Source organism: Urocitellus parryii, chromosome 1 (genome assembly GCF_045843805.1).
Source record: "Urocitellus parryii isolate mUroPar1 chromosome 1, mUroPar1.hap1, whole genome shotgun sequence".
NCBI classification, from domain to species: Eukaryota; Metazoa; Chordata; class Mammalia; order Rodentia; family Sciuridae; genus Urocitellus; species Urocitellus parryii.
The window spans coordinates 196,460,410-196,486,210 of record NC_135531.1 but is presented as its reverse complement, the minus strand read 5'-3'; the positions used below and the strand labels follow the sequence as shown (position 1 = coordinate 196,486,210).

The window sequence follows — 25,801 nt, the reverse complement described above, 5'->3', positions numbered from 1 at the left end:
AGCTCAGTTTTTATTTGCTTCTATGCCTTTCTAAGAAATGAGGGCTTAAATTCAGAGAAGACCATAATTTTCTGCATTTATAAAGAATTATCCATGTAATAATAAATATAAGTTCAAGTCTAAAAAATATAAACTCCAGCTTCAGGAATCAGAGTTATATTAGTTTTGATCATATTTTTAAATCCTAGCTTCCTCTGTATATACCTGTGAAGATAATGTGACTCCATGTGGAGATGATGCATATTGTAATCAAATAAAAACATCTGTTTTCTGTCGCTGTAAGCCTGGATTTCAGAGAAACATGAAAAACAGACAGTGTGAAGGTAGAGTACATTTCCTCAACAGCTTGCTCTTAAATCTTTTGGTTATAAAAAGACTCCCGAGGCTGCTAAATTGTAAGATGACATGCGATTGATTTTCATCAAAATGGTGTGTATCTATGGGATAGCATTTCACTTATGAGAGGAAAAGTCTCTGGGTTCAAGCACCTGTTTGTTTGTATAGCTCAGCTATCACTGTGGCTACAAAGCCTTTTCTATAGCAAATGCAAACCTGTAGGATTTTCAAATGTTATGTTATTCTGTTTTGAAATGCAAATAATGAATTTGCTGATTCAGGAACTGTAGGAGAATTAGACTTACCTCATGAAAGAATGTGTTTCTGGTGATTCTCCATTCCTATGAAGCATGGCATTTGCAAGTACTATGATAGGTGATGCACATTTAGAAAATCAGGAGGTTTTGTTTTAACACCATGTCTTAAATAGTGCTTCATATTATCATAATATGTCTTTAAAAATTCAGAGTACAACTACAACTAAAAATAATAAAAATAAATAAAAGTTCAAAGTAAGGATCTAAATGAATTTCTGTCAATTTACTAAGATCACTTAAACATTGAGCATGGAGCATAGACAGAATCTCATAGTAAATTATGTGTAAATATAATATCTTTAGGACTTTAACTGTAGAATCATGAAATACAGATCCATATGTACTTTCTGAAAATTTCTTTGAAAAAACTAATATTTGTACTCATCATATTACAATTAGGGCCAAAATTAAATATCTGTCTGATGTTTTAGGGTATATTGAAGTCCTAAAAGATCTTTCACTTTCCAACTTGATTCTCTAATCTTTATGATATTCTTGGGTAAAAAAATGATTTTATGTTCATGTCAATCAATATAATATCAACTATACTCACCCAAAGGGGAAGAATTATAGCCACATTTTTCACATATTTTTGATATTAGTATGAACCTAAGGGTGCTCTACCAATGAGCTACATCAGCAGTCCTTCAAAATTTTTACTTTGAACAGAGCCTTGCTAAGTTTTCAGGCTAGTCTTAAACTTTTAATCCTCCTGCATTAGCTTCTTGTGTCACTAGAATTACAGATATGTGCCAATGTGCCCAGTATATTTATGTACATTTGATTTATAGGCTAGTTTGGATTATTCATGACATTTTATTTCTCCATTATTATGGGTTCCTGAAAGCTGACAACCTAAGTTTTCTCTGTTTTAATGAAAAACGAATTATTTTGTCTTTCCCAGGTCCTTTCTATTAGTTAAATGTAAATATACATACCTACCTACCTATACATACACACACAGACACACACACATGCACACAAATGCCAAGACTCTATTTCCATTCACATTGATTTCCTAAGATTTATTTGCAAATAGGAAGATATTTTCCAGCACAGGGTAATATTAACTATATTTAGAATTTCTAGTTTCAGTGTCTTCTTTAATTTTAAGTACATTACATGACAATTATGACTTGTAAGGTACATTATTCATTTCAAATAACTATAAATTCAGCATTCTGTGTACTTTTGTTGTGCAAATAAATATCTTCTGAACTCTAAATTTGCATCTATAATAATAAAAATTGATAGTAAAGAATGCAGTTCTGACTTGGTGCAGAAGAGGGGAAAAAACTTATTTTTTAATCCAAAAGATTTAAACTTGTTAGTGTCCTTCACTTATATATTTGAAAAAAAGAAAAGAAAGCATAAGAAATTGCTATTTGGTATGAAAAACAAACCTTTTAACTGAAGTAACTAAAGGGAAGAACATTCAAAGAGAATGGCAGAAGAGACGCAGAAAGTGATCCACAGCTTCTGAAAGTCAGTTGTAGGCGCTGTGCATGTGTGGGTTTCTACCTCTACTTTGCACCTCATGATCAAGGTCTCATTGTACAGATGGGACATTTATGGGGCAGTGTGAGGGAGTAGAGTTTTTATTAATTTATGCAGAGGTTTTCTTAGTTTGATTTGATACCAAAGGAAATCAGAGTAACAAATATCTCTGCATTCAACTTTATAGATACTAAAGAAATCAAAATAGTTGTCTTAATTTTGATGGTTAAGTGTTGATAAGACACATTTTACTTCATCCCTGAATAATCTTCATAAGTAAATGCACTTTTCTTAATCTCTTCATTTTTTTCAAACACAGAAGTAAGTTATCATTAGAATGCTTAAGTTCTCCATGGGTAAATTATTATAGCAGAGACAGTAAGATCAAAAAATCTGAGTTTAAGTCTAGCATTTTCATCTGTAGACATCACTAGGAAAGTCCTTGACTTTACCACCAAGTCCTTGGAACACTGTTGCATGCTAAAAGAAATTGTTATTACTGTGCTGATCTTTAAGTTCTCTAAGGCAAGGAATTTTTCTAACAGATATATAACATAATTAGGGCAACTATATGTGATAGGGGGCAGAGGAATTATGCTAGATGAAAACATTACTAAAAGAGCAAAACAGGGAAAACTGGCAATTCACCTGAATCATAGTACCTCAATCCTGGCTATGCTTAAACCATTAAAATTAGAGGCATTAGTGAAGCTAAGTATTATTGTCTGTGACTTGTCTATTGCTGTGACTTAGTTGTATTTATTCATACCTAGGCATTAAGGATTTTGTTTGTTTAATTCACATAGCCTCATTTTACAGCCTGGTTCGTACGTATGAACACAGAAGTGTGTTAGTGGTACATCCAAATTTTCATTCTCTGCCAATCATTGTCCAAAATGTGGCAATAAAATGAATACTTTGTACTTAATATCCTCAATGACTGAAAATCAGGTAGGGATATGTTTCTGAAATATCATATGAGTCATGTTATAAGAAAGAGACACTGGGAAAACAAAAAAGGAGAAACTAAGGGATGGATCATCCCTTCCATGTATTGGCAGAGAAGAGGGAAGGCTGCATTTCAAGTGGGTCTTGAAATAGGAGCAGACATTCTGTACAAAAAATAGACAAGGATCTTGAAAGACAAAGGAATAAGCCGACAACATGTACAAGTATAAAGAGGGATGTGATTAGAAAGAGGTTTACAAGGAAATGTTGAGGTCTTAATTTGAGTGAATGAAAATAGTAAGGAAATTTGAAATACTTATTTTAATACTTTAAGTGGACTAACAAGTAATGTAAAAATAATGATTTTTTAAAAATATTGTAACTATTGTGAAAAATAATTTTGGATCTCAAAATATTGCAGAGCAAGTCATACATTTAAGACTTTAAAAACCAATGAAAATAATAGTAATAAGAAGGTGAAGGAAAAAAATAATTTTGGTTTCTTTGGAAATATAGAAAGAATGAAATTTATGATGATGCTATTTGGAGTTTTTCTTTTCTAGACCGTAATGAATGTTTGGTGTTTGGCACATGTTCCCACCAATGTATTAATATAGAAGGATCATATAAATGTGTGTGTGACCAGAATTTCCAAGAAAGAAATAATACCTGCATAGCAAAAGGTAAGGTTAGAATCATTATTGCAAAATACTATTAAAAATGCTATGTTAAAATATAGGAAAAAGATGATTCATATTGAATTTTAGCAATAACTTCATTCCTGAAATTATAAATAGATTTTTCTTGCTAAATATTTTCAGGATTTGATCAACATTTTTAAAATTAAATTTTAATAGTCATATTAATTATATATATTTATGAAGTATTAAATGATAATTTGGTACTTGTATATAATATGGATGCATTTCCATCTTCTCAAGTATTTATCATTTCTTCCTATTAGGAACCTTAAAATTTCCCCCTTCTATTTTTTATAATGAATTGTTATAATCAGTCATAACTCCATCAAACTGTAGAACATTTAAACTCATTCCTTCTTTGTATCTGCATTTTGTATGCTCTAAAAATATTCTAACTTTGGAAAGTTTATAGAAATGACTGTAAGATATATAGCTAGTGTCAAAATCACTTTGTGTTTGAAATAATTTGTAAGAACAGGGAAGTATTTATAAACCAGTTTAAGTCACAATATATAAAGTTTCTTTGTTTATGATTTACTTTCAGTGCATATGAGAAATTATTAACCAGTAGGATAAAATTAAAAGGATAAAAGTTATCATTACAAAAAGAATAAAGTTTCAACTTTAGCAGTGTCAGAATAATACTTCTGTTCTAGGAATTTTAAAAGTTTTAAGACAATATCTTATTTGAAATATTATACCTCTTGCACTTACCAGTGCCATTAAAAAAATAAATAACAGGTATAAGTGTTGAACTTTTATTTTATTTTTTTAAAGAGAGAGAGAGAGAATTTTAATATTTATTTTTTTTAGTTTTCAGCGGACACAACATCTTTGTTTGTATGTGGTGCTGAGGATTGAACCCGGGGTGGCATGCATGCCAGGCGAGCGCGCAACCGCTTGAGCCACATCCCCAGCCCCTGAACTCTTAATTTTCATACATTTTTATTAAATAATATTATAACTCCCATGTTGTTGGCTAAAGAGTATGAATGGACATTGTTAATGAGATTGTTATTATACAAAAAAAGCATGTGATGCCATGGATTGATGTAGGAGCTTGTATTATGTGTTCTTAGATTTGAATCTTAGCACTATGCTTTTCAGGTTGTGTGATGTGAAGAAATTACTAAATATTTCAAACCCTAGTTCTTCGTCTAGAAAAGAGGAATACTAATATCTTTATTCATGGTTGTGAGAAATGCAAATAAATTGTGAATTGCTTACAATACTGTCTGACCTATAATAAAAATTCTCCAAGTGACAGTTATTAAGATTAAAGATCTGAACTTATACCTCAGTATGTATTATTATTAATATAGATTTATTTTCAGAAACTAAATATTCAATTCAATCCATGTTTAGAATTACATTAGTGTTTTAATTAATATTTTCAGGATTCACCCATAGGATTTTAATTTTTAATATAAATGACATTAATACAATATTGTATATGACATTAATATTATGTTGTATGTTCAAAACACTGAGATGATGTGTTCAAGTTAATAGTATTCTAGATAATTTTGAGATCATAGAAATTTAATGTAATAAATACTTAAGTCTGTATACAATAAAATAACAGAATTTCAGATATATGAATGTGAGGAAGTGTAATCTTTTTATCTTAATTTTCATGTTTGAGCTTTAGAGGAACAGTCAACATTCTAAGCCATTTGCTCAGAAATTTTGACAGTAATGACTAACAACTGAACATCTAAATGTTGAGAATAAAAATATTAGAATATAATATATTTTGACTTACCAAATAAAAATCTGTCTTTGTAAAAATGATGTCTTTTACAAGTTCCAAATTTGGAGCCCAAAGGTAAGTTTTGTGTTAGAAAAACCATACCAATAACTATTATAAATGTTCAGAAAAGCAGGCATCAGAAATTATAAGTTGTGACTGCTAAAAAGTGATACAAAGTATGTTCATTTTCATTGCAGAAGAAACTGTGTTAAGCATAACAGTTCTTAATTTAAAAGTACAATCATTGCTTTTACTGTAGTTGAAATTTACTTTATTTTTGTATTTTATTATAATAATCTCCAGGCTCTGAAGATCAAGTTCTCTACATTGCTAATGACACTGATATCCTGGGTTTTATATATCCATTCAACTACAGTGGCGATCATCAACAAATTTCTCATATTGAACATAATTCAAGGATAACAGGGATGGATGTATATTATCAAAGAGATATGATTATTTGGAGTACTCAGTTTAATCCAGGCGGAATTTTCTACAAAAGAATCCCTGGCCGACAAAAAAGACAAACGAACAGTGGCTTGATTGTAAGTAAATAACATTGACTATTTGAAGGCCATATTTTCCATCCTTCAATTTTAAGATAAAATCAAAATATCTGACCATAGGAATTAATTGACATATTCATTTATTCCTCCTGACATTCTCCCAACATAGAAAAAATTCTCTGCTTATTTATTCTTAAAGAAGCACATAATTTACATTACCAGCATAATTTTATGTTTTTGGTTTAATTCATTTGCCTTAGCTATATAAGAATGGTAATGAATGATACTGAGCATAGTGGACATTTTATTTCATTGAGTTTCACAACATATTAGGAATATAAGCCTTTTTTGGTCATGAGATGAGAATGTGAAAATCACTTCATATTTTTACATTACAAAATGATGCAAAGTAGTAGAAATTGTTTCAACTTCAGCAGTATCAGAAGACTACTTCTGTTCTAGGGCAAGAGGTCAACTTGGAAGTGTAACTATTTCTTCTGACTCCTGATAACTGTATTTCAGGGAACATCCAAAACAGAACACTATTGCTTGCTGGTGTATGATGGACATGTTGATTATGATGTTTATTCTTTTTGAGAAAAATAAACTAGAACATTTGTTTAGATTTGTGGTTGTAGACAATCCCTTTTTGTTTGAGGGCATGTCAAGTTATTATGTGTTTTATATTTTGAAGTAACCTGGGCAGAAAATGACAAATGAATACTTGTTTTTAAAGACCCTGGCCTATTCCCACACAACCCACAAGTCAAGCACTATCACAGCAGGATGTAACTGAAACTTCGTATTTAAAAAGAATCAGAGTTACCTGTCTGGAAGTCCTCACAACTTTTTGCTGTGGCATCTATCATAAAGATTTGAATTATATCAATATGATGTAAATATGGAACATATTTTAATTTTAGTAACAATAGTTAACAATAAGCTGGTTTTAAAAGAGGTGTCATTGGCTTTCGAATCCAGATTTAAATTAACTCCAAGTGTTTCTTCTGTGTCTAAAAAGTAATCTCCTTTCACTCTATCAGACCAAAAACTGATTCAGATTCATTAATTAGCATTAGCTTTATCTCTAAAACACAAGTCTACTTTGTAAATCATTGCTGTTATGACACTATTTTACTTGTTGTTAATGATATAATAAAGAATATATACTGTGGAATTATACTTGTCTGGGTTTTAATTTTGTTTCTGTCCCTTAGTAGATGCTTAGTTTCTCTGTACTATTTCATGAAGGTCTAGTGAGGGTTAAATAAATAAATATATAATACACTATTATTAATTGCATATAATTATATACAAAATAATTTTATATAATATATATAAATGTTTAACATTTCTTGGGACATATTATGTCCTGTATAAATGTTTTCTAGTAACAGATGATGATTCTTTTGGTGATGCTGAGGAAGGGGAATAGCAAGATATTCTACTCTGCCAGAAACTATTACATTAACAATTATTTGCAACTTATATTTGAACTTTAAAAACACTCACATGATTATTATTATCATCATTATTATTGCTATACTGGGTATGGTTTCAGGGTAATTTTACCATTGAGCTACTTTTCCGCCCCTTTTTAAAAGTTATTTTATTTTTTACTTTGAAACCAAATAAGTTACTAAGACAGGCCTCAATCTTGCAATCCTGCTGCCTCAGCCTCCTGAGTTTTGGGAATTATAGGCATGCTCCACTACATCTGGCCACATCTTTTAGTTAATTTAGATGTAGTTTTTTTTTTAGTGAAAGTGGTTTGATTTTATTTAGTTTTCCTTAGAGGTATTGAAATATAACCAATGTACTCCAGTGAACAAAATGTATTGTAGCTCAGAAGCCAACGTTTCACTCAACATTTAATAGTTATATACATTTAATATTCAATAACTGATTTTTATCCATATATATAGATATATTTATATATGTTTTCTTGTAATTATAGCCATTTACCTGTATATATTTTGTTTATTTATGTTTCTTATATTTAACTTCATTAATGTGTTATAGAAATTTTCACAACTCATTGCAAAGCTATTGATTATCCTTTAGCGAATAGCATATGAAACTTAATGTAGTTACTATTTATTGAAAGTGATAATTTGTGCTGTATCACCTGGACTTTGGTTTACCTCTGTTCTTCTAGACTTACCATGACAAATTGTATTCAGGAGGAAGAAAAGTGGGTAACTGTAATAGTAGGAGTTTATTTTCTATTGAGTAGTCCATTATAGCAAGATACAAGTCATGAAGCCTCTGAGTCAGGAGTTTTAGCATTGTGCTCTAAGCTAAATTCCTTATATATTTCAGCCAGTATATTATCCAACAATGTCTAAAGTTTTTTCCGATAAAAGTTTTCCAGATTAAAAAAAATACATGATTTGCAAAAGATCTATAATATATTATATATGTTCACATATTACCTGGATAACTTGCATTTATTCCTATGAAATTCATCTTGTATATAAAGTATTGATTTTCTACCCTTAAGACTCACTCTGCCGTTTAAAACATTTGCTTTTTGAACAGTCACCAGCTAGTCATTCATTAATTTAATGAGTGTGGGATCTATTTTATATTCTAAGTTTTAACACAGATATTAAACCATACTGACTGAAATTTCCTCAATCTTTTGAAGATGAAATTCAAGAATTTTCCCTAGACTGATTATGGCACATTGATTTTTATCTATGAATCAATAGGAAAAGGAGAGGAAAATGCACGAATCAAACTGTGGACACATTAGTTATAACATCAATCTCAGTGAGCCAGATGGAAGGAGTTAGCCATGTAATAGCAGGATGTCCTGAAAGCATCTCCACAGATACTGAAAGACTATGCTGGGTTACAATATTGCTCAAAAACTAAAATGTTAACTGAAGTTCATTCCAAGGGAAGGTAATTTTCAATATAATCTTTCTTTTCTTTTTTTTTAATTATTAAGGGGATACTCTTCAGCAATCTGTAAAATTTTTAGAATACTAATTATGATTACAAATTTAAATTTCAAATGCAGAGTTAGTGATTTTATAGTTAGAAATGCTTATAATTTTCTAACCCCCTGGGCTATACAAAATGGATGAAATTTTTTCTTTAAGAAAATTAAATAATTTAAAACTTAAAAGACTGACATGATCCAATCTATATGTAAAGCATAATGAGATTTCTGAATTTAAATTTTAGCAGTCAGATATAATAAGAAAGCATTATGCAACAATTGTACATACTTTCTGGTAATTTATCATTTCCATTAAAAATGCTGTATGGAAAAATACATGATGGCAAGCACTATAAAGTAGGTCAATGTTTGGAAAAATGCAAATTACTATGAAAGAACAGATTAGATTTTTACCATTTTTACCATTTAAATATTCCTAAGCAAAACAAATGCTCAGGTTGCTATGACCTATTTGATTTTGACTCATGAATACTATTTTGGCATATTTTCTTTTATACAAAAGATAATGTTCAAGATGAACATGCATATAATTTTATTCATGAACAATCATTATCTTTCCCCCCCCCAAATTGGTTAGGCTATTGTTTCTTAAAAAGTTTTTAGCAAATATATAATTATGTATAGTAATTATATTTCATATTGTAATTAAGTCCCAGTACCTAACTTATGGGTCTATGTGCAACACACATCTACATACACACAAGCATACAAGTGGATAAGTACCCACAAATTGTGTGTGTATGTGTGCCTATGCAAGACTTCAAAGTCTTGTTTTAGAATATAATACCATATAATACACTTTAGTTTAAAATTATTAATGCTAAATAAATCATTAATCAGACCTTATAGTATTTGAAGATGAACCAGGCAAGATTTATTCATTCATAATCGAAGGTTTATTTAAAAAACCTGCTAAAAGTTTATTTGAGTGCTGAGTTCTTGGTATACAAAAATTTCAACTTTGAAAAGTGTGTTCAAGGAAATAAATAATGGACTAAAAAAGAAAAATACTGATGTTGTCAGCATTGTAGAATATAATCAATAATAGTCCATTTGAAGAGAAGATTTGAGCTAAGATCTAAGAGTTGAGGAGGAAGTAATACCATTTTATAAATACTTAAAACAATAATTCTACTTCCAAGGCAGAGAATGTTTCATGAGAAGAAATGAAGTCCACATAAAAAGCTATTGTGCTCCACGTTAAAGGTGGTGATAGGTTGCACTACTGTCATTTCAAAGCAGATGGAAAGTAGTGGCTGGAAATATAACTTTAGGAAAGCTTTGTTAATAGAGTGAATGCAGAAATGAAGACAGAAAATACTCAAGACTGATAAACCGAAATGCTGGGTTATACAACCTTAGGATTCTGATAATAGTAAACTGCAGGTTTGGTTTTAGTTACTCATTGAGATGTCTATAAGAGATCCATGAGAGATATCAAGTAATCAGTGAGTGGTGTATTCAAGGCTGGATCTTAGATCTGTGGTCTAGAGATACCCATGAAAGAAAAGAACAATGGAGGAGATATCTCACATGGATCTCCACATAGTAATAATACCAATCTCTTCATCCAAACTTTAAACAGATCTTTTGTTTGTTACATCATTTTCTGTAACAATAAACCTAAAAGAAATGGTGCTAAAATGCATCACCAATGTAGTTACTCTTTTATTGTTGATTGAAAAATGTATTGTTATTTTCTTACCATGTTGTTACTTTTGCTAACTCATTTTCTCAGCCTTGCTTAAAATTGAATACCTCCAAGATCAGCTGTGGTTCTCTGTTTCCTTTCTTTTTTGTTGAGTTCAGATAGTTTCATGGTTTACCATACATCCACATGCATCCAGTTACCTAACTGGTATCAGCCAATGTCTAACTGCTTACTTTGCTTTTCATCTGGGCTATCTAAAAATTCTCCAGAAGTACCTTGCCCTCAAATAAATTTCCATGATTGACTAAACCTGCTTCCTCAAATGTTATTTAATGGCAACTGTTCATTTGCCACATGCTTGAAGTAAAAATCTCGGGAGTCATTTTTGATTTTTCTCCTTTCCTCATAGCTGGAGAATCTGGCAATCCTGTTGAGAATATCCAGGTGTCCAAGGTATATTCAGGAGTTAGTTACTTTATGAGATTAAAAAGATGACAAGGAGAGGACAATTTGTTAAGAGAAAACAAGAGAATACAGAGTCACAGAAACAAAGAGGAGATAATCTTGAGAAAGAAATTGGGTCATATCTCAAAAATGAGATATGATCTGAAAGCACCTGGATTTGAACCACTATCAATTCTCTTCTGGATTGGTACAATTGTCTCCTAACCAATCATCTTGCTTTCCTTCTCCTTCACAGCCTAGAAACCAAAATGTTCCTTCTAAAACATAGATTGTGTAACACTTTACTTCTGAGAAGTATATCCTGTGTTTTTCCCCACTTCCAAAGACAAAGCCTCATAATGTCTTACTTGTCTTTATGAGATCTACTCTTCTGTTACTTCTCTGACTTTGTCTCCCATTGTTTTTCCCTTTACACACTTTTCTCCAGGGAAGCTGTGCTATGTCTGAAATCCATTAGTACCTGCTATTGTAAAGTCTTGTGTGAAATGTTTCTTCTACCTAAAATGGTCTTTACCCTAATATCCTACATGGCTTAATTACTAACTCCTTCAAGTTTTGCCCAAATGTTGGCATTTTAATGCAAAACATTCATAATTGCTGTCTATTTCCCCACTCCTATCTTCTGATTAGTCTATTATGTTGTGCTCTTTTTGGTTTTAATTATCACAGTTCTTATCTTTACCAATCTGCCATATAATTTTTCCAACAATTATGTTGCTATCTGTGGCCTAACTCAGCAGGTATTTTTGCAGATTAGCTCATTGCTATAATCCTAATATGTTCAGGAACATTGCCCAGCAAATGGTAGATAAAAAGATCTTTCTAAAAATTAGAAGTATAAATTAATTGAAAATCTTTTTCAACAGTATATTGATCCTTAAATTCCCACTAAATCTATTCTATGGCATGGGAATTCTATATCATATAATAATTATGGTATTTTTAATTTCCAATTTTATATTTGACTATACATAACATAAAAATTGACATATAGTTATACAACATGAAAAATGAAATTTTTTACTGTTTCCTCAAAATCCACAGCCCTCTTAAGAGGTAATAATTTTGTTTTGTACAACAAGGTTATTTTTCTATGAAATTATGTTGGCACATAAGTAGCATTTTTTCAGGTTTATTAAGTTATATTTGTTATATAATAAACTATAGATGTTCAAATATGTACAACACAGTTACAATTTTAAAAGTTTACCCATCACCACAATCAAAATTATACCACCCCCATAATCCAAAACTATTTTTCCTATGTAATCTATTATTTTCCCTGGATTGCCTCACTCCCCTCTGCAACTTTATTTTTTTTAGATATAAATATACCTACTTTCTGTCCTATTTTACTCAGAGAAATGATCATGAGTTTAAGCCAAGTTTTTTTAAATTTACCAATGAGGTATTTCTTTTTTTTTCTTATGTGTACACTGTTCTGTGGATATATCATGATTTGTTTATCCATTTACTGGCTTATTAATTTGCATACTGTACATCACTAATTTTTAGTACATAACAGAATAACATTATGAAAATTATTGTGCAATTTACTTTTTATTTACAGTTGTTTGCAGATCTCAGTATGTCATAGATTCATTATTATTTTTAATGATCAGATTAATTATATGAATATATAATAATTTATTTATATTTTGAAAAATATAATTGTTTTTATGCAAAAAATGCTTTAATGGTCATCTTTAATCATAAGTCTAAAAAAACCTATACTAGTACACACACATTACACTAAGTGAAATTAGAGTATTCAAAAAAAGTTTGGAAAAGTACTTTCATATAACCTTCATGAATACTACATCTTTTTAAATAATTAGCAATGTGTTAATCTGAACTTTTCCCAATATCATTGCTAAAACAAACAACACAGTACCTACACAAAAATATTGTTTTCTTCAAGTGCACTTGGTTTTCAATAATTTTGGCCAATTGAAAGAACCTTTTTCCAGTGAGATCTGATGATCTTTTACTTCTTGTGCAACCACACCATAGCTAGGATGATCTTAAATTCAACACATTGGAATAATTTCTACTCTTTATTTTAATACTTATTTTAGTTTTTTTTTACATTCAAATTTCTGATCTATCTGAATGCATATGTATATGATTTTGTGTAGGGATTTAACTTTCACCCTAAATATCAAAAATTTTGTCATTTGTAGAGTGATTGAGAAAGATCCCTATTGCTCTATAGTACATATAAAGGCTTCATTTTATTTTTTAATAATTTTTGTAGATCAGTGTACCATTAACATAAATTTAAAATTTTGTTTAGCATCATAGTATATTTTATATGTCATATGACGAATTTCACAGTAACATTTTCTTAATTTTTTTTCAAAATTACTTTGACATTCTTGCATATTTTTACTTCTGAGAATTTTTAAATATGATTAGAAGAATAAAAGCATCATAATGATTTGAGATTGCATTGTATTTTAAATTTGTGAGAAATCATATTGAATAAGAAATCACTATGAAAGATTTTCTAATAATAAACTATTTTTATATTTCAGATGTTATAATACACACATGATTGGCTTTACCTAAATAGAGAATATTTTTATAACCATAGTAAAAATTATATGGTTTTCTGCAAATTTTAATTTTAGGTATAACTTTATTATTTTTCTTTCTTTTTTGGTATGGCAAATAGTCATATATTAGCAACAGGAAACCATGGGTATATTTTTCTCTCAAAGCCTTAAAGAATCAAGTTATCATATACAAAATGAGAATTGAAATAAAAGGAATGGATTATAAAAATAATCCATAAATAAATATTTATATAGTGCTTATATAAATGTTCCAGACCTGAGTGGATGCTTTTCAGCTTGTGTTCTTTTCAAATAATCATGTATTATAGTGCCTCTTACTATGAAATCATAAAGTATTCTAAAGGCTATCAATCCCTGTGCAAATATTACTAAATGACCTTAAAATTAAAAATTTGATAGGATGAAGGTGAGATGACTCTTCTCATACTGTTCATAAGCCTTAAAATTATGTTTTTGCTCTTATAGATACTTGATATGCAGAGGGATTTCAATATATTTTGGTCTAACACATTTAATTATCAAATACTTTCATGAAATTTATGTTTTTATATTGACATATCATCTCAAAATTTTTTAAATGTTAAAGAAATTTACACAAACATTCTCAAAAAAAAAAATTCAGATTGAAAAATGTCTAGAGAGTGAAAGATGACACTTCCATATCAATCCCATCTCCAAATCCTCAGTGTCTCTGGTCTTTGTGTTAAAACCTGCCACTGCAGCTGCCTCCTTTTCCTCTACCTCCTCTGACTCTTCTGCTGCCACCACCCTGGGTTCAATACAAAGCTAGTACTCTGTCACTGGACTCTAAACTTCAGTAGGTGAAACTTCCTTCCTACTTTATTTCTCATTTATTTATTTATTTGCTTGTTTGTTTTTTGTTGTTTGTTTATACTGGGGATTGAACTCAAGGGTGCTAAATTATATCCCCAGCCCTTTTTTTTCTTTTAACTGTTTCTTCTTAGACAGGGTCTTGCTAAATTGTTTAGGGCCTCACTAAGTTGCTGAGCTGGCAAACCTGTCATCCTCTTGTCTCAGCCTCCTGAGTTCATGGGATTACAGGCATGCACCACTACACACAGCAAAACATATTTCTTAATAGCACCCTCTCTTCTCATTTTATGGTGCATATTTCTAGAAGGATTTTGAGATAGATCTCACAAAGTGGCTCAGGCCTGCACCAAATTGTGATCATTTTGCCTCCGTCTCCCCAGTAGCTAGAAATATAGGCATGTGCCATCAGACTTGGGACACCTGTTAAATAAACAAAATCTGAGCACTTAGATCCTAGTTGAACATTTAGTGAAAATATGATTCATGGGAATAGTGTATGTTATGAAGGTCTGAGAAACAAAATTGAAAAATATGTCATATTTACAATAATACCAAAAAATTGAAGAGATATTAGACAATAATATAATTTGCACAGAAGAAATGATACTGAATAACTGACTTAAGATGATAAGGAAAGTCGACAGTAGTGTAGCTGAAACTTTTCACATATCAACTGAACATAAGAAATATGATTAGAAATTTTCCCATTTCTATAAGAGAACAGTCAATTATGAGAAAATTTGTGATTACATATTTTATGGTGTGACTCTCTTGCACCACTCAATTTCAAATACTTCACTGGTTTCTCTAGCATAATATAAAAATTGACTTCAATAATGAATTACAACACTTTTTAAAAATTTCTGAGATCTTGTCTTCCATATGCCACTACAAGAGAATAGATTATTTGCAAGTGTATTTAGCTTTATAAGGCTTGTTTCAAACATTCTAGTAAAAATTCACACGAAGTACTTAGTGCCTATAAATGCAGTAACTTCTCATTATTTTATGTTATTTCTGGTGATAGTTTTTTTTTTTTTTTCTCAGTGGGTTGTTCAAGAGTTCATCTTATTGGGCAAACTAGATTTTTAGAGGTGAACTTTACAACTTATCGTCAGTATTCAATCCATTACAAGTTCAAATATATTTTGTCTCCAGATTGTTCCCAATTTTGTCCACTTTTGTCTCACAGAAACCTACATTAAACTTTCACACTCTTCTCCCTGGAGACCTTTAAGCAAGTCTCATGTGATTTCTCTCTATCCAATTTTGTTCTCCAGTTGCAAATGATTCTCCACATTATAGCCAAATTGTCTTAAGACTTTCAGCTTCTCACCATATCTCTGTATTTAAATCCTTCTCATGGGATTCCAATGAAAAATCATTGGTTCACAAGTCTCTCCATCTCTTTACACACTTGTGAACATATATGTACACTACTAGAAACACAACAATTTGTTCCAAAGTTTTCTGTTCTATTTTTCCTCTCCACTTTAGACTCTTCATGCATTCTATTTTCTCTTCATTACCCCATTGAACCAAATCTGCTTAATAGGAAGATCATACTTTCCTTTTTATTATTTTCATTATTATTGAGTATAGTCTCAGTCTTGATGAAGGTATAGAAAGATACACCTCCATTGAACCAAAGTGCCTAATTGAAACTACTGTTGTCATTTGAAGGAATATACTCACAGAAAGATTCAGTACCATTTTAGGAATGTCAATTTTATGTCCAAAAGAAACCTAAATGACACCATGTTTATTAATTCAGTGTGAGTTTAGTCTAAGAAACTTGACTATTAGTTCAGATGGTAATAAGGAGAAGTAACTAAAATGAAAATGATAATAAATGAAACTCAATATTGCTTATATTTATATATACATACACATACATATAGTTACAAATGTGAATTAATTTGATGGATAAGACATTGAGATAAAAGAGGGTGGAAAGATAAAGAAGTTGGAGTATAAATATACATGTATGTATTCATATATGTGTACATATATATCTACTACATAGACTGAAAACTCCTGTTCTTTCACAGTATCCTTACATAATAGATCTTGTTTCTCTGACAAAATTTGTATACTGATGTCTTTTTACTCATTTCCTGATAGATACATTATTCATTCCTTAAACTCAACTCTTTGTGTTTATGGAATATATTGCAAACTAAATGCATATAAAGAAGCTGTATTGATAAGATAATTGAGTGAAACAGTTTGAGCTTAAGCATTCAAGACCCAGATGACAAAAGAGAACTGAATACATGTTCCATAAAATTGAAAAATAGCAGGTGATTAACTCTTCTCTTCTCGAATGTTGATGCTGTTTTGATATACTTAGCCTAGGTACTCTTTTTTAAAAAAAATTAGTTGTAGAAGGACACAATACTTTATTTTATTTATTTATGTGGTGCTGAGGATCGAACCCAGTGCTTTATGCATGTGAGGCAAGCACTTTACCACTGAGCCACAACCCCAGCCCGACCTATGTACTCTTAATTTTCAAGAAAAACCAAAAGAAATTGATTTTTAAAATGACATGTTAATCTTAAAATTTAGAATCTACATAATAGTTTTGAAACTTATTTTTAGCACTAATGTACTCCTCAGACTATCATTTAACAATCTCTGCTCTCTGACAACTCTGAGTCACCTTTTAAATGATACGGTTGTTTAAATTTTAACTGTCAGTAGATACCTTATATCTTCATGTTCAGTTCACTTGCCTAGGAGGTGGTATCAAAATTCTTACTTTATCACCAACAATTACTCATTTACTAAAGCCTAAATATTCACAATTAGCAAAAGATAAGTACTTGAGAGAGAAGGGAAATTGCATGGTAAAGGAAGGAGACCCTCATTGTTATACAAAATTACATATAAGAGGAAGTGAGGGGAAAGTGGAAAAGAAAAACAAGAGAGAGAAATGAATTACAGTAGATGGGGTAGAGAGAGAAGATGGGAGGGGAGGGGAGGGAAGGGGAGGGGGGATAGTAGAGGATAGGAAGGGCAGCAGAATACAACAGACACTAGTATGGCAGTATGTAAAAAAGTGGATGTGGAACCGATGTGAATCTGCAATATGTATATGGGGTAAAAATGGGAGTTCATAATCTGCTTGAATCAAATGTATGAAATATGATATATCAAGAGCTTTGTAATGTTTTGAACAACTAATAATAAAAAAAGAATCAAAAATAAATAAATAAATAAATAAGTACTTGAGACTATAAAAATGTACACTTACTCAAATGGATATTATTTTAAACTATTACATTGTTTAATCTTGGAAAACTAAAGCCTTCACAGATTACCTAATCCAAAGTCTTCAGTTTATATGCAATATAATTTACAGATAATCTAGCACTGGGTCATAAGCCATGTTTTTCTGATTTCAAATTTAGAATGCTTTCCCAATCTTCCATAATATCCTTTTTCTATTTTTATCTCCTAGTGTGAATGAAGATTTAGAGAATCAGTTTTGCTTTTAATAGAGTGCTAGGGTGAGTCAGAAGAAATAAATTTAAGTCACATTGAGCATACTAAAAAAAAGAAAGCAAAACAAACCCAAAAAAGTGAGTGAAAAGATTGCATAAAATATTGTGTCTGTAATTTGAATATAAATATGGTCATTTTCAAGAATTGTCTGGGAATTACATATATTTATATTTATGAATTCTTTTTTCCATAATAGGACTTTGTCCCAGATTGACATGGTCCTAAACTGGAGCACTGCAACCTTACAATTACTCAGAATAAAATCATGTGTTCTTTAGAAGAAGTTACAAAAGAAATCAGGAATTTCATTTCTCTGGTCATTTTTTTTTTTATCTCTTACACATTCTAGCTACAAATGTGACTTTTTCTTGGTTCCTTTTTTGTTTCCTCATGTTATATGAATTGCTTGGTTAAAATATTAAATATTTGGATTTTTTATAATATTATAAAGTCAGTGAAATTTTACAGTTCTTAGAACTTGTGTAATCATAATTTTGCTTCCATCCTCAGGTTTATAAGAATTAAACTTGAAGTGGACCAAAATGCAAATAACCTTTCAATTTAGTATGACACAACACCTATACACACATGCAATTTCTTGAGAGTGGTTTTTCATCAGATTTCTCATAGCAGTATATGAGGAAATCATTAACTTTAGTAAAATGGGTCAATATTTCTCTTAGATGTACCCCACTATAAAAAAGTCATAACTAAAATGTGGGACATCATTTCATTCTGTGCTAAATTTTCTTAAAATATATCTCTGTGAGAATTTTGTTATAAAGAAGACAATATTTTCATGGTTCACATGCTTGAACTGACTTTCATAGGTCCTCCTTCTTTTCTGTTTTAAAACAAATGTCCCAGTGACATATATCTTTATTTTTCTGAAGCTGGAATTGTGGCAGTTACCTCACAAGCTGCAATTGTAAAGGATTTATAATTTAACGCAGTAACCTCTAATTTTGTTAAAATCAAGATGTCAAATTTTCTGTAAGTTTTTAAAGATTTATTCATTTGACTAATTTTTCTTCATAACATAGACTGCCTCAGGCCCCAAAATTTTGCTTATGTACTTAGAGAGCTTATTAGGAAAGAAACTATATGAAGAAAGCAATCAAATATGTCTTCTCTTTTGTGCAACAAAAAGAACAATGAATGCCCTTTGTTGTAGGTCGACCACATGCTTCTATATCACATTTCACTAGTATGTATAGTTCATTGGCTTAATGAGCTAGCCAAAGAAACAAAAAGAAGTTTTACGTTTTTCTTTTTCTTTCCTATCTAGTGTGTTTGTTTTATTTTTGGTCTTTTGGGTATCAAGTGTCTCAAGCTTTTCTGTTAAGATTACATAAAGTGCAGACTTACTAGAATGAATAATATTTTAACTTGTTATTTTTTACTGTTTGATAGCTAAAGACTTACTTTCATAGATTATCTAGTCCAAAGTCTTTATTTGATATGCAATATAATTTATAGATAAACTAGGACTGTGTCAGAAATTAAATTCTTCTGATTCCAAATTTAGTAATTGTCAGTCCTTCACTTCTCTCCAGTTCTCTCTCTCTGTGTCCCACATTTTGTACTTCCCTAATTGATTGAATCCCCCTTCACAGTCTGTTCACGACATCAAGATCCAAGAGGAACTTCTGCCTTTTACTCCACATACAACATCTTTTTAATTGAGTCCCTTTTATAAGGCTAGTGCCATTAATAATTCTAGTCAGGCTGTGGATAATAAATAGTAATTATTTCAGTCCTATGCAGCTCACCACAAGGGGTGATTTCCTTATTTGGTCACAGATTCCTTCAGATTAGGATCATATGTTACCCCCTCCTTATGGTAGTCATTCTCTTCCTCCTCGTTCTCCTCCTTCTTTTCTTTTTCTTTTTACCCTCCCTCCCTTGCTTCATTCCTCCTTTCATCCATCCCCTCCCTCTCTTTCTCCTGTTCTGTGATGTTGTTTCAGTGTTGAGGATCAATGAACATGTAAATAAGAAGTGGGTTATTGAGGAGAAACACCTGCTAACATTTTCTCCTCGTTGCCCCTATTCCCTGAGAATCGTCTTGTCACTGATGATATTATGACTTTGGGTTAAATGAATTGGATGTAACTACCATGTCCCCTATATTCTAGATACTTTAGTTATTGGAATGACAATAGATATTCCTTGATCCAGAGACCAAACAATAAAAGCATAGATTCAAATGAATATGAGTTATCCATATCTCTTCTGTTTATCATGAAACAGTCTTCCCCTTTCCTTAATCTATGCTCTTTAGATAAGAGACCTGAAAATTTATTTAACCTTAAAAATTTTACCAATATTAGAATTTTCCCCCATCTGTTTACCTGGTAAAAGGTACCACTAAATCAAACTTCTGAATTCTCTATAAACAGAGAAATTTGTATCTTAATTATCAGTGGTCCAGGTGTAGATGTATACATAGAATAGAAAGATAATCACCTCATATTTGAGTATATATAGACTAAAATGAAAATCTTAAATTCAAAAAATGAGGATATTGTAAGAAATATTCTATTTTGATAAGAATACCATTAGTAGAGAATCAGGTGTAAATGTTTATGTTTGAGAAAACATGAATAGGGATTTTTCTCTGCTCAAGCCAGACAACTGGCATCATAATTTTTGAATGCTAAAGGTTTGTTCTACTGATGTTAGAAAATGACAAATATACCACAACAGACTCTAAACAGCTTATAATGGTTATTTTACCATTACATTTCCTGTTTTTAAAATTATGATTTACACTGATATGAACATGATATTTGGTGATATATTTACCTTTAAATAATGCCAAACTGCAAAAATGCAGTTAATTTAAATGAAACTGGAACATTTGAATATGATTGTTTGGTTTGGCTGTGACAATTCCTTGTATTCCAATCATCTATGAATATTATTCATATGACATTTCTAGAGCACTCTGTATTGCAGAGGGCCCTACATTTCATTCAGCTAAGTTTGAGATATATACTGGGTATAAGTATACTGTTTCTTCTCAGTATTGAGAAGCTGAATGCTATAAAATTTCATAATCTCAGGTCTCAAGTGAAATAGGACAAAGAATTGATAATGAAAATCATTAGATCTGTTTTTTTTTTTTGCTTCATGTTTAAGTAATATTTTCCTTTGTGATACAGTAACATGTAGCAGACAGTGACTTGTAATTCTTTTCTTTTTTTCCCACATTTCAGGTTCTTTTTGAGTTATTAACTTTCTTTTCTTTTAATCCAAATGGACTGCTAAATAAATTCTGTTCATTACCAACCCAGGCAAGAAACTACCTTGTGTTAAAACATATTTCCACTAGTTTCTAGGTCCTCTTGATGTTCTTCCACATTGACTACATGTCTAAGAAGTAATCACCTTCAAATAATTGTTTCTAGTCTTGATATAATACCCCTGAGATTCTCTTTTCAGTTTTGGTTATGCACAATAAACCTGACCATGTCAAATTAATTACTACACTGGTTCCTGCTGAAAGTGATCAAGTTAATTGAAGGGCACAGAACATACGTTCTTTTCCTTGCTATCTGTTCCTAATGAACTCTTTACCTTTGTCTCACACTAATTCACTAAAGCCAGAATATTGAGCAGAAAAGCCAAGCTATCAGAGAGATATTGCGACTTTCCTCAAAATATGTTGAATAATAGTAGCTCTCAAACTGAACCTTTATTCGTTGATTTTTTTTTTTTGAACTTTTAAATCAAATTGTGCATAACAAGGATGCAAAGCAATTGGTAGTTTCTTACATTGCTGAAAAGAGGGTGCATAGTTGCAAATGTTTTTTTAAGTTTTTCTAGTAATATATGTCTTAAGACTCAACACATCTATTCCTTGGCAAATATTCAAAATAAATGTGTTCACCCCAAAACATTAGCTACTTTAGTTGTGATGGCTCAAAACTTTAAACAAGGCAAGTGGACATTATGAATCAAATGGTAAAAACATTTTTCCACAAAATGAAATTCTGCCAAGCAATAAAATGCGAAAAAACTGACACTTTTACAATATGGATGAATTTTACAGACATGTTGAAAACAGGATGTCAGAAGAATATAATTCTACTATGTTGATGTATTTAAAATAATCAATGGTGTTTGATATTAGAATTATGGTTGCTGGCAGATGTATATTGACTGGGACAGATCACAAGTGAAGCTCTTGTAGTTCTGTAAATATTCTTGCAGGGAAGTGGCTAAACACATATAAACATGAGAACTCCAGTGATTTGTGCAGATATACATCTATAATGATTAAGAGTGTAATTATTTTTGAAGCCTATGTGACAGTTGACACCTAAATCCATATAATTCCCCCATAATATAAATGTATAGATACAGAAAACTATACAAGTTTCTGTTTTAAAAAAGTGTTCTGTTTTGTTTTTCTTTTAGTGTCCTGAATTTAAAAGACCCAGGGACATTGCAGTTGACTGGGTTGCTGGGAATATTTACTGGACTGATCACTCCAGAATGCACTGGTTCAGTTATTACACTACTCACTGGACCAGTCTGAGGTACTCTGTCAACGTAGGGCAGCTGAATGGCCCCAACTGCACCAGGCTCCTAACAAATATGGCTGGAGAACCGTATGCTATTGCTGTAAATCCTAAAAGAGGGTAAGTTAATGGTTTGGTAGTTATATTATTGACATGAGTAATCCAGTTTCAGAGATTGTGCTCTCTTTCTGTTAATAAGTATTCAACATGTAACAGATTCACAAGACTTCTAAAAATTCCCAAACTTCTCTTTCTATACAAAAACATAACTTTTTTACACCAAATGGTGATATATTTTTCCTGAAATGTTTCAGTCTCATACATTGTATACACAATAGTATTTGTATGTTTCTGTGAATATCTTCACTTGTATATGTGACTTATAAAATAATGATACTTGTGTTATGATCACATATACTACTACTGTTATTCTCCAAATGAACTTTCTAAATATCAAACACATTAAATGTAGAGTATTATATTAATGCTGTTGGCTATTTTTGATAATAAATGATGAAATATATATATATATATATATATATATATACACACACACAAATTACTTGATACAAACATTTTCTTTTTATTACTTGAAGAAGGAAACCTACAAATAATGGGAAAAAAAAGAACAGGAAAATGTCAAATGATACTCCAAATCATCCACAAAATTACTACATGCTAAGTAAAAAGAGACAATTTCAACTATCAGAATTGCACAGTGTGATGTCTTCTAAGCAAGAGAATGATTTCTGTTTGATGAAATAGTGACATCACTATTAAAATAAAAGTTGCATATTGGTACATCATTCATAATAAAATGAATATTGGGTCACAACTAGAGGCATAATTACAGTGATGGAAATTGTTTTGTTCTGTGGTTTTCATGGAATTTTCAAAATTGAACTTTGGATATTAAATAATGTGCTATGATGTTTACTATTAAGAATGTTTTTTAAAATGTAGTGAGTTTAGGTAGGACTTTATTTAAATTGTTGATTTATGCTTTTCTATTGGAGGTTTCCATTTTGTAGATTACAGGTTGGTTCAGAAATATGCTTATTAAGGGAATCTGGAGGTGACCACACATGTGGTCTGAGGAGGCAGTGCTTTTGGAGCAGAGATGGGTTATAACAGCAGCCTCACTAAACTAACTTATGTGACCTGCTCTCTTCAGGATGATGTACTGGACTGTCATTGGGGACCACTCCCACATAGAAGAAGCAGCCATGGATGGTACTCTGAGAAGGATTTTAATACAAAAGAACTTACAGAGGCCCACAGGTATTTAATGTTTCTGACATATGTTGAAATGTTAAGCAGAATGCTAAATATATTAGTGTTAACAATTCTTTCTAGTTTTGTTGGCAATATAATCATTTTTACAGTGAAAAAAATACACACACACACACACACATACACACACAGTATGATTTAGTGAACATTATTAACGTTTCTTATTCTATTTTCTTGACTTGAAAGTCAGGTCATTATCATACTGTCATTATTATTACGGGAGTGTTATTTGAAAATCACCTGAGTTGTAAAGCTATTAGTAGAATTGCACATGCATAAAAATTTGACAGGTTATGGCAATGTATTTGGGTATTTTTACAGATCTATGTTAATGTTCTGGGGGTAGATGATAATATTACTAGAGGATGAGAGAAGAAATGGACAAAGTAGCATGATATAAATAATTTCTGTGAAAGACAGGTTTTATGATTCCTTGCCTTTTTATTTAGGGCTCTTGTCAATCTGACCTAGAAATCCATCCCAGAGATGGCATTTAAGCTATGACTCCAAATTTTTGGAACACTTGGAACTGTTCAGGATCTCAGGTCTTCATTCCTCCTGCATGTTCTTTCTCCCATGCTACTTCCTTCCCAGCTTCCCAATCTGGAATACCCATCTAGAATTTCTCTCCCTAGCTGAATCTTTTCTGTCTCATAAGTTTTAACTTTAGTACTTCTATAATAATAAAACATTTCCAGGCTTCAGGCTCTTCAAGGATTCTCTGCCACCCAACCTACCTACTACACTCCCACTAAAAGAACAAAAGAATTATCTGTCTGTGTGCTTTGTTATCAAATCATTACACTTTGTAGTTTAAGATTTACTTGCATTTGGCAACTTACATTCTTGCTAAATTTTAATGTGACTTACGCCCTGTTATTCAATTAGATTGTTTGTAACTCTTTAGAGAGAGAAGTATTTGAGATCTAACATATTCATATAAGTGTGTCTTCATTTAAGCATTTTACAAATATCGATGGAACACCTACAGTGTGCCAGAAATGGTTCCAAATACTGAAAAAACAAATATCTAAAAATGTGAAGCAAGTCCCAATCTCACAAAAATTATCTTCCTGTAGAGGATACATTATATAATGTCAGTTGAAATCATAAGTGCTCTGTAGAGAAAAAAATCATAGTAAGGAAGGGAGAGTAATGAGGGATGATAGTTTAGTTACAATTATCAGAGAAGTCATCTCTAGAAAGGTTATATTTAAGGAATGATCTAAATAACAAAGAGGTAGTTAGAGGTGTGATTGTGAAAAAAGAGCTTTCCATACAGAAAGAACAGTAAGATAGTGAGCTTCAAATATGTCAAAAACAGCAGGGTTAGTATACCTAGAGACATGCCAGCCATTCAGGAGAGTGGTGGACACGAAGGAGGGAAGGTGGTGACTTCAATATGCTGTTGAAGACTAGGTTTTATGCCACCTTTATGGAGAGCCCCTTGAGTGCTGAGGAGTTAAGGGGTGTGATCTGCATACACACAATTTTAATTTTTTAAGCACGAGGCACTTTTTGTTAGCATTTGAAAAAAAAAAGTCAAATTTGAAGTTACAGGAAAGTGGCAAAATTAGTGAAAGCAACCTATAAAAAATTCCTCATGCTAAAATTTTACATAATCACAGTATAAGTAACATGTTTTCATTTCAAAGAATGACTTTGATAGCAGTTTGTGGAATTTCCTGTAGGTGCATTCCTTGGAGGGAGGCTGCAATGAATTTATGTATGACGAATTTATGTATTTTTCAGAAGAAACCAGGAAAAGGAAGAGAGAGAAAGGGAAAGAGCCCAGTAAAACTGGGTTCCAAGTAAAGTCCACTCTTGGTTTGGGACTCTAGGGATGTGATCTGGAGCATAAACCCCGTGTCAGGCAAGGGTGGTAGATTTTCACGTGCCATCTGTTATGGA

The 25,801-nt window shown here is 31.2% G+C and overlaps 1 protein-coding gene across 1 annotated transcript in view; it reads left to right on the top strand.

The window, feature by feature from the left end:
- The window catches only part of Lrp1b (LDL receptor related protein 1B), a 1,492,917-nt gene that overhangs the window by 1,380,089 nt on the left and 87,027 nt on the right, over window positions 1-25,801 (top strand). The window contains exons 75-79 of the mRNA XM_077794359.1: window positions 189-323; window positions 3,662-3,781; window positions 5,856-6,097; window positions 22,494-22,717; window positions 23,772-23,878. Of these exons, the coding sequence (XP_077650485.1) occupies window positions 189-323; window positions 3,662-3,781; window positions 5,856-6,097; window positions 22,494-22,717; window positions 23,772-23,878 (828 nt within the window). The remainder of the gene's footprint in view (window positions 1-188; window positions 324-3,661; window positions 3,782-5,855; window positions 6,098-22,493; window positions 22,718-23,771; window positions 23,879-25,801) is intronic.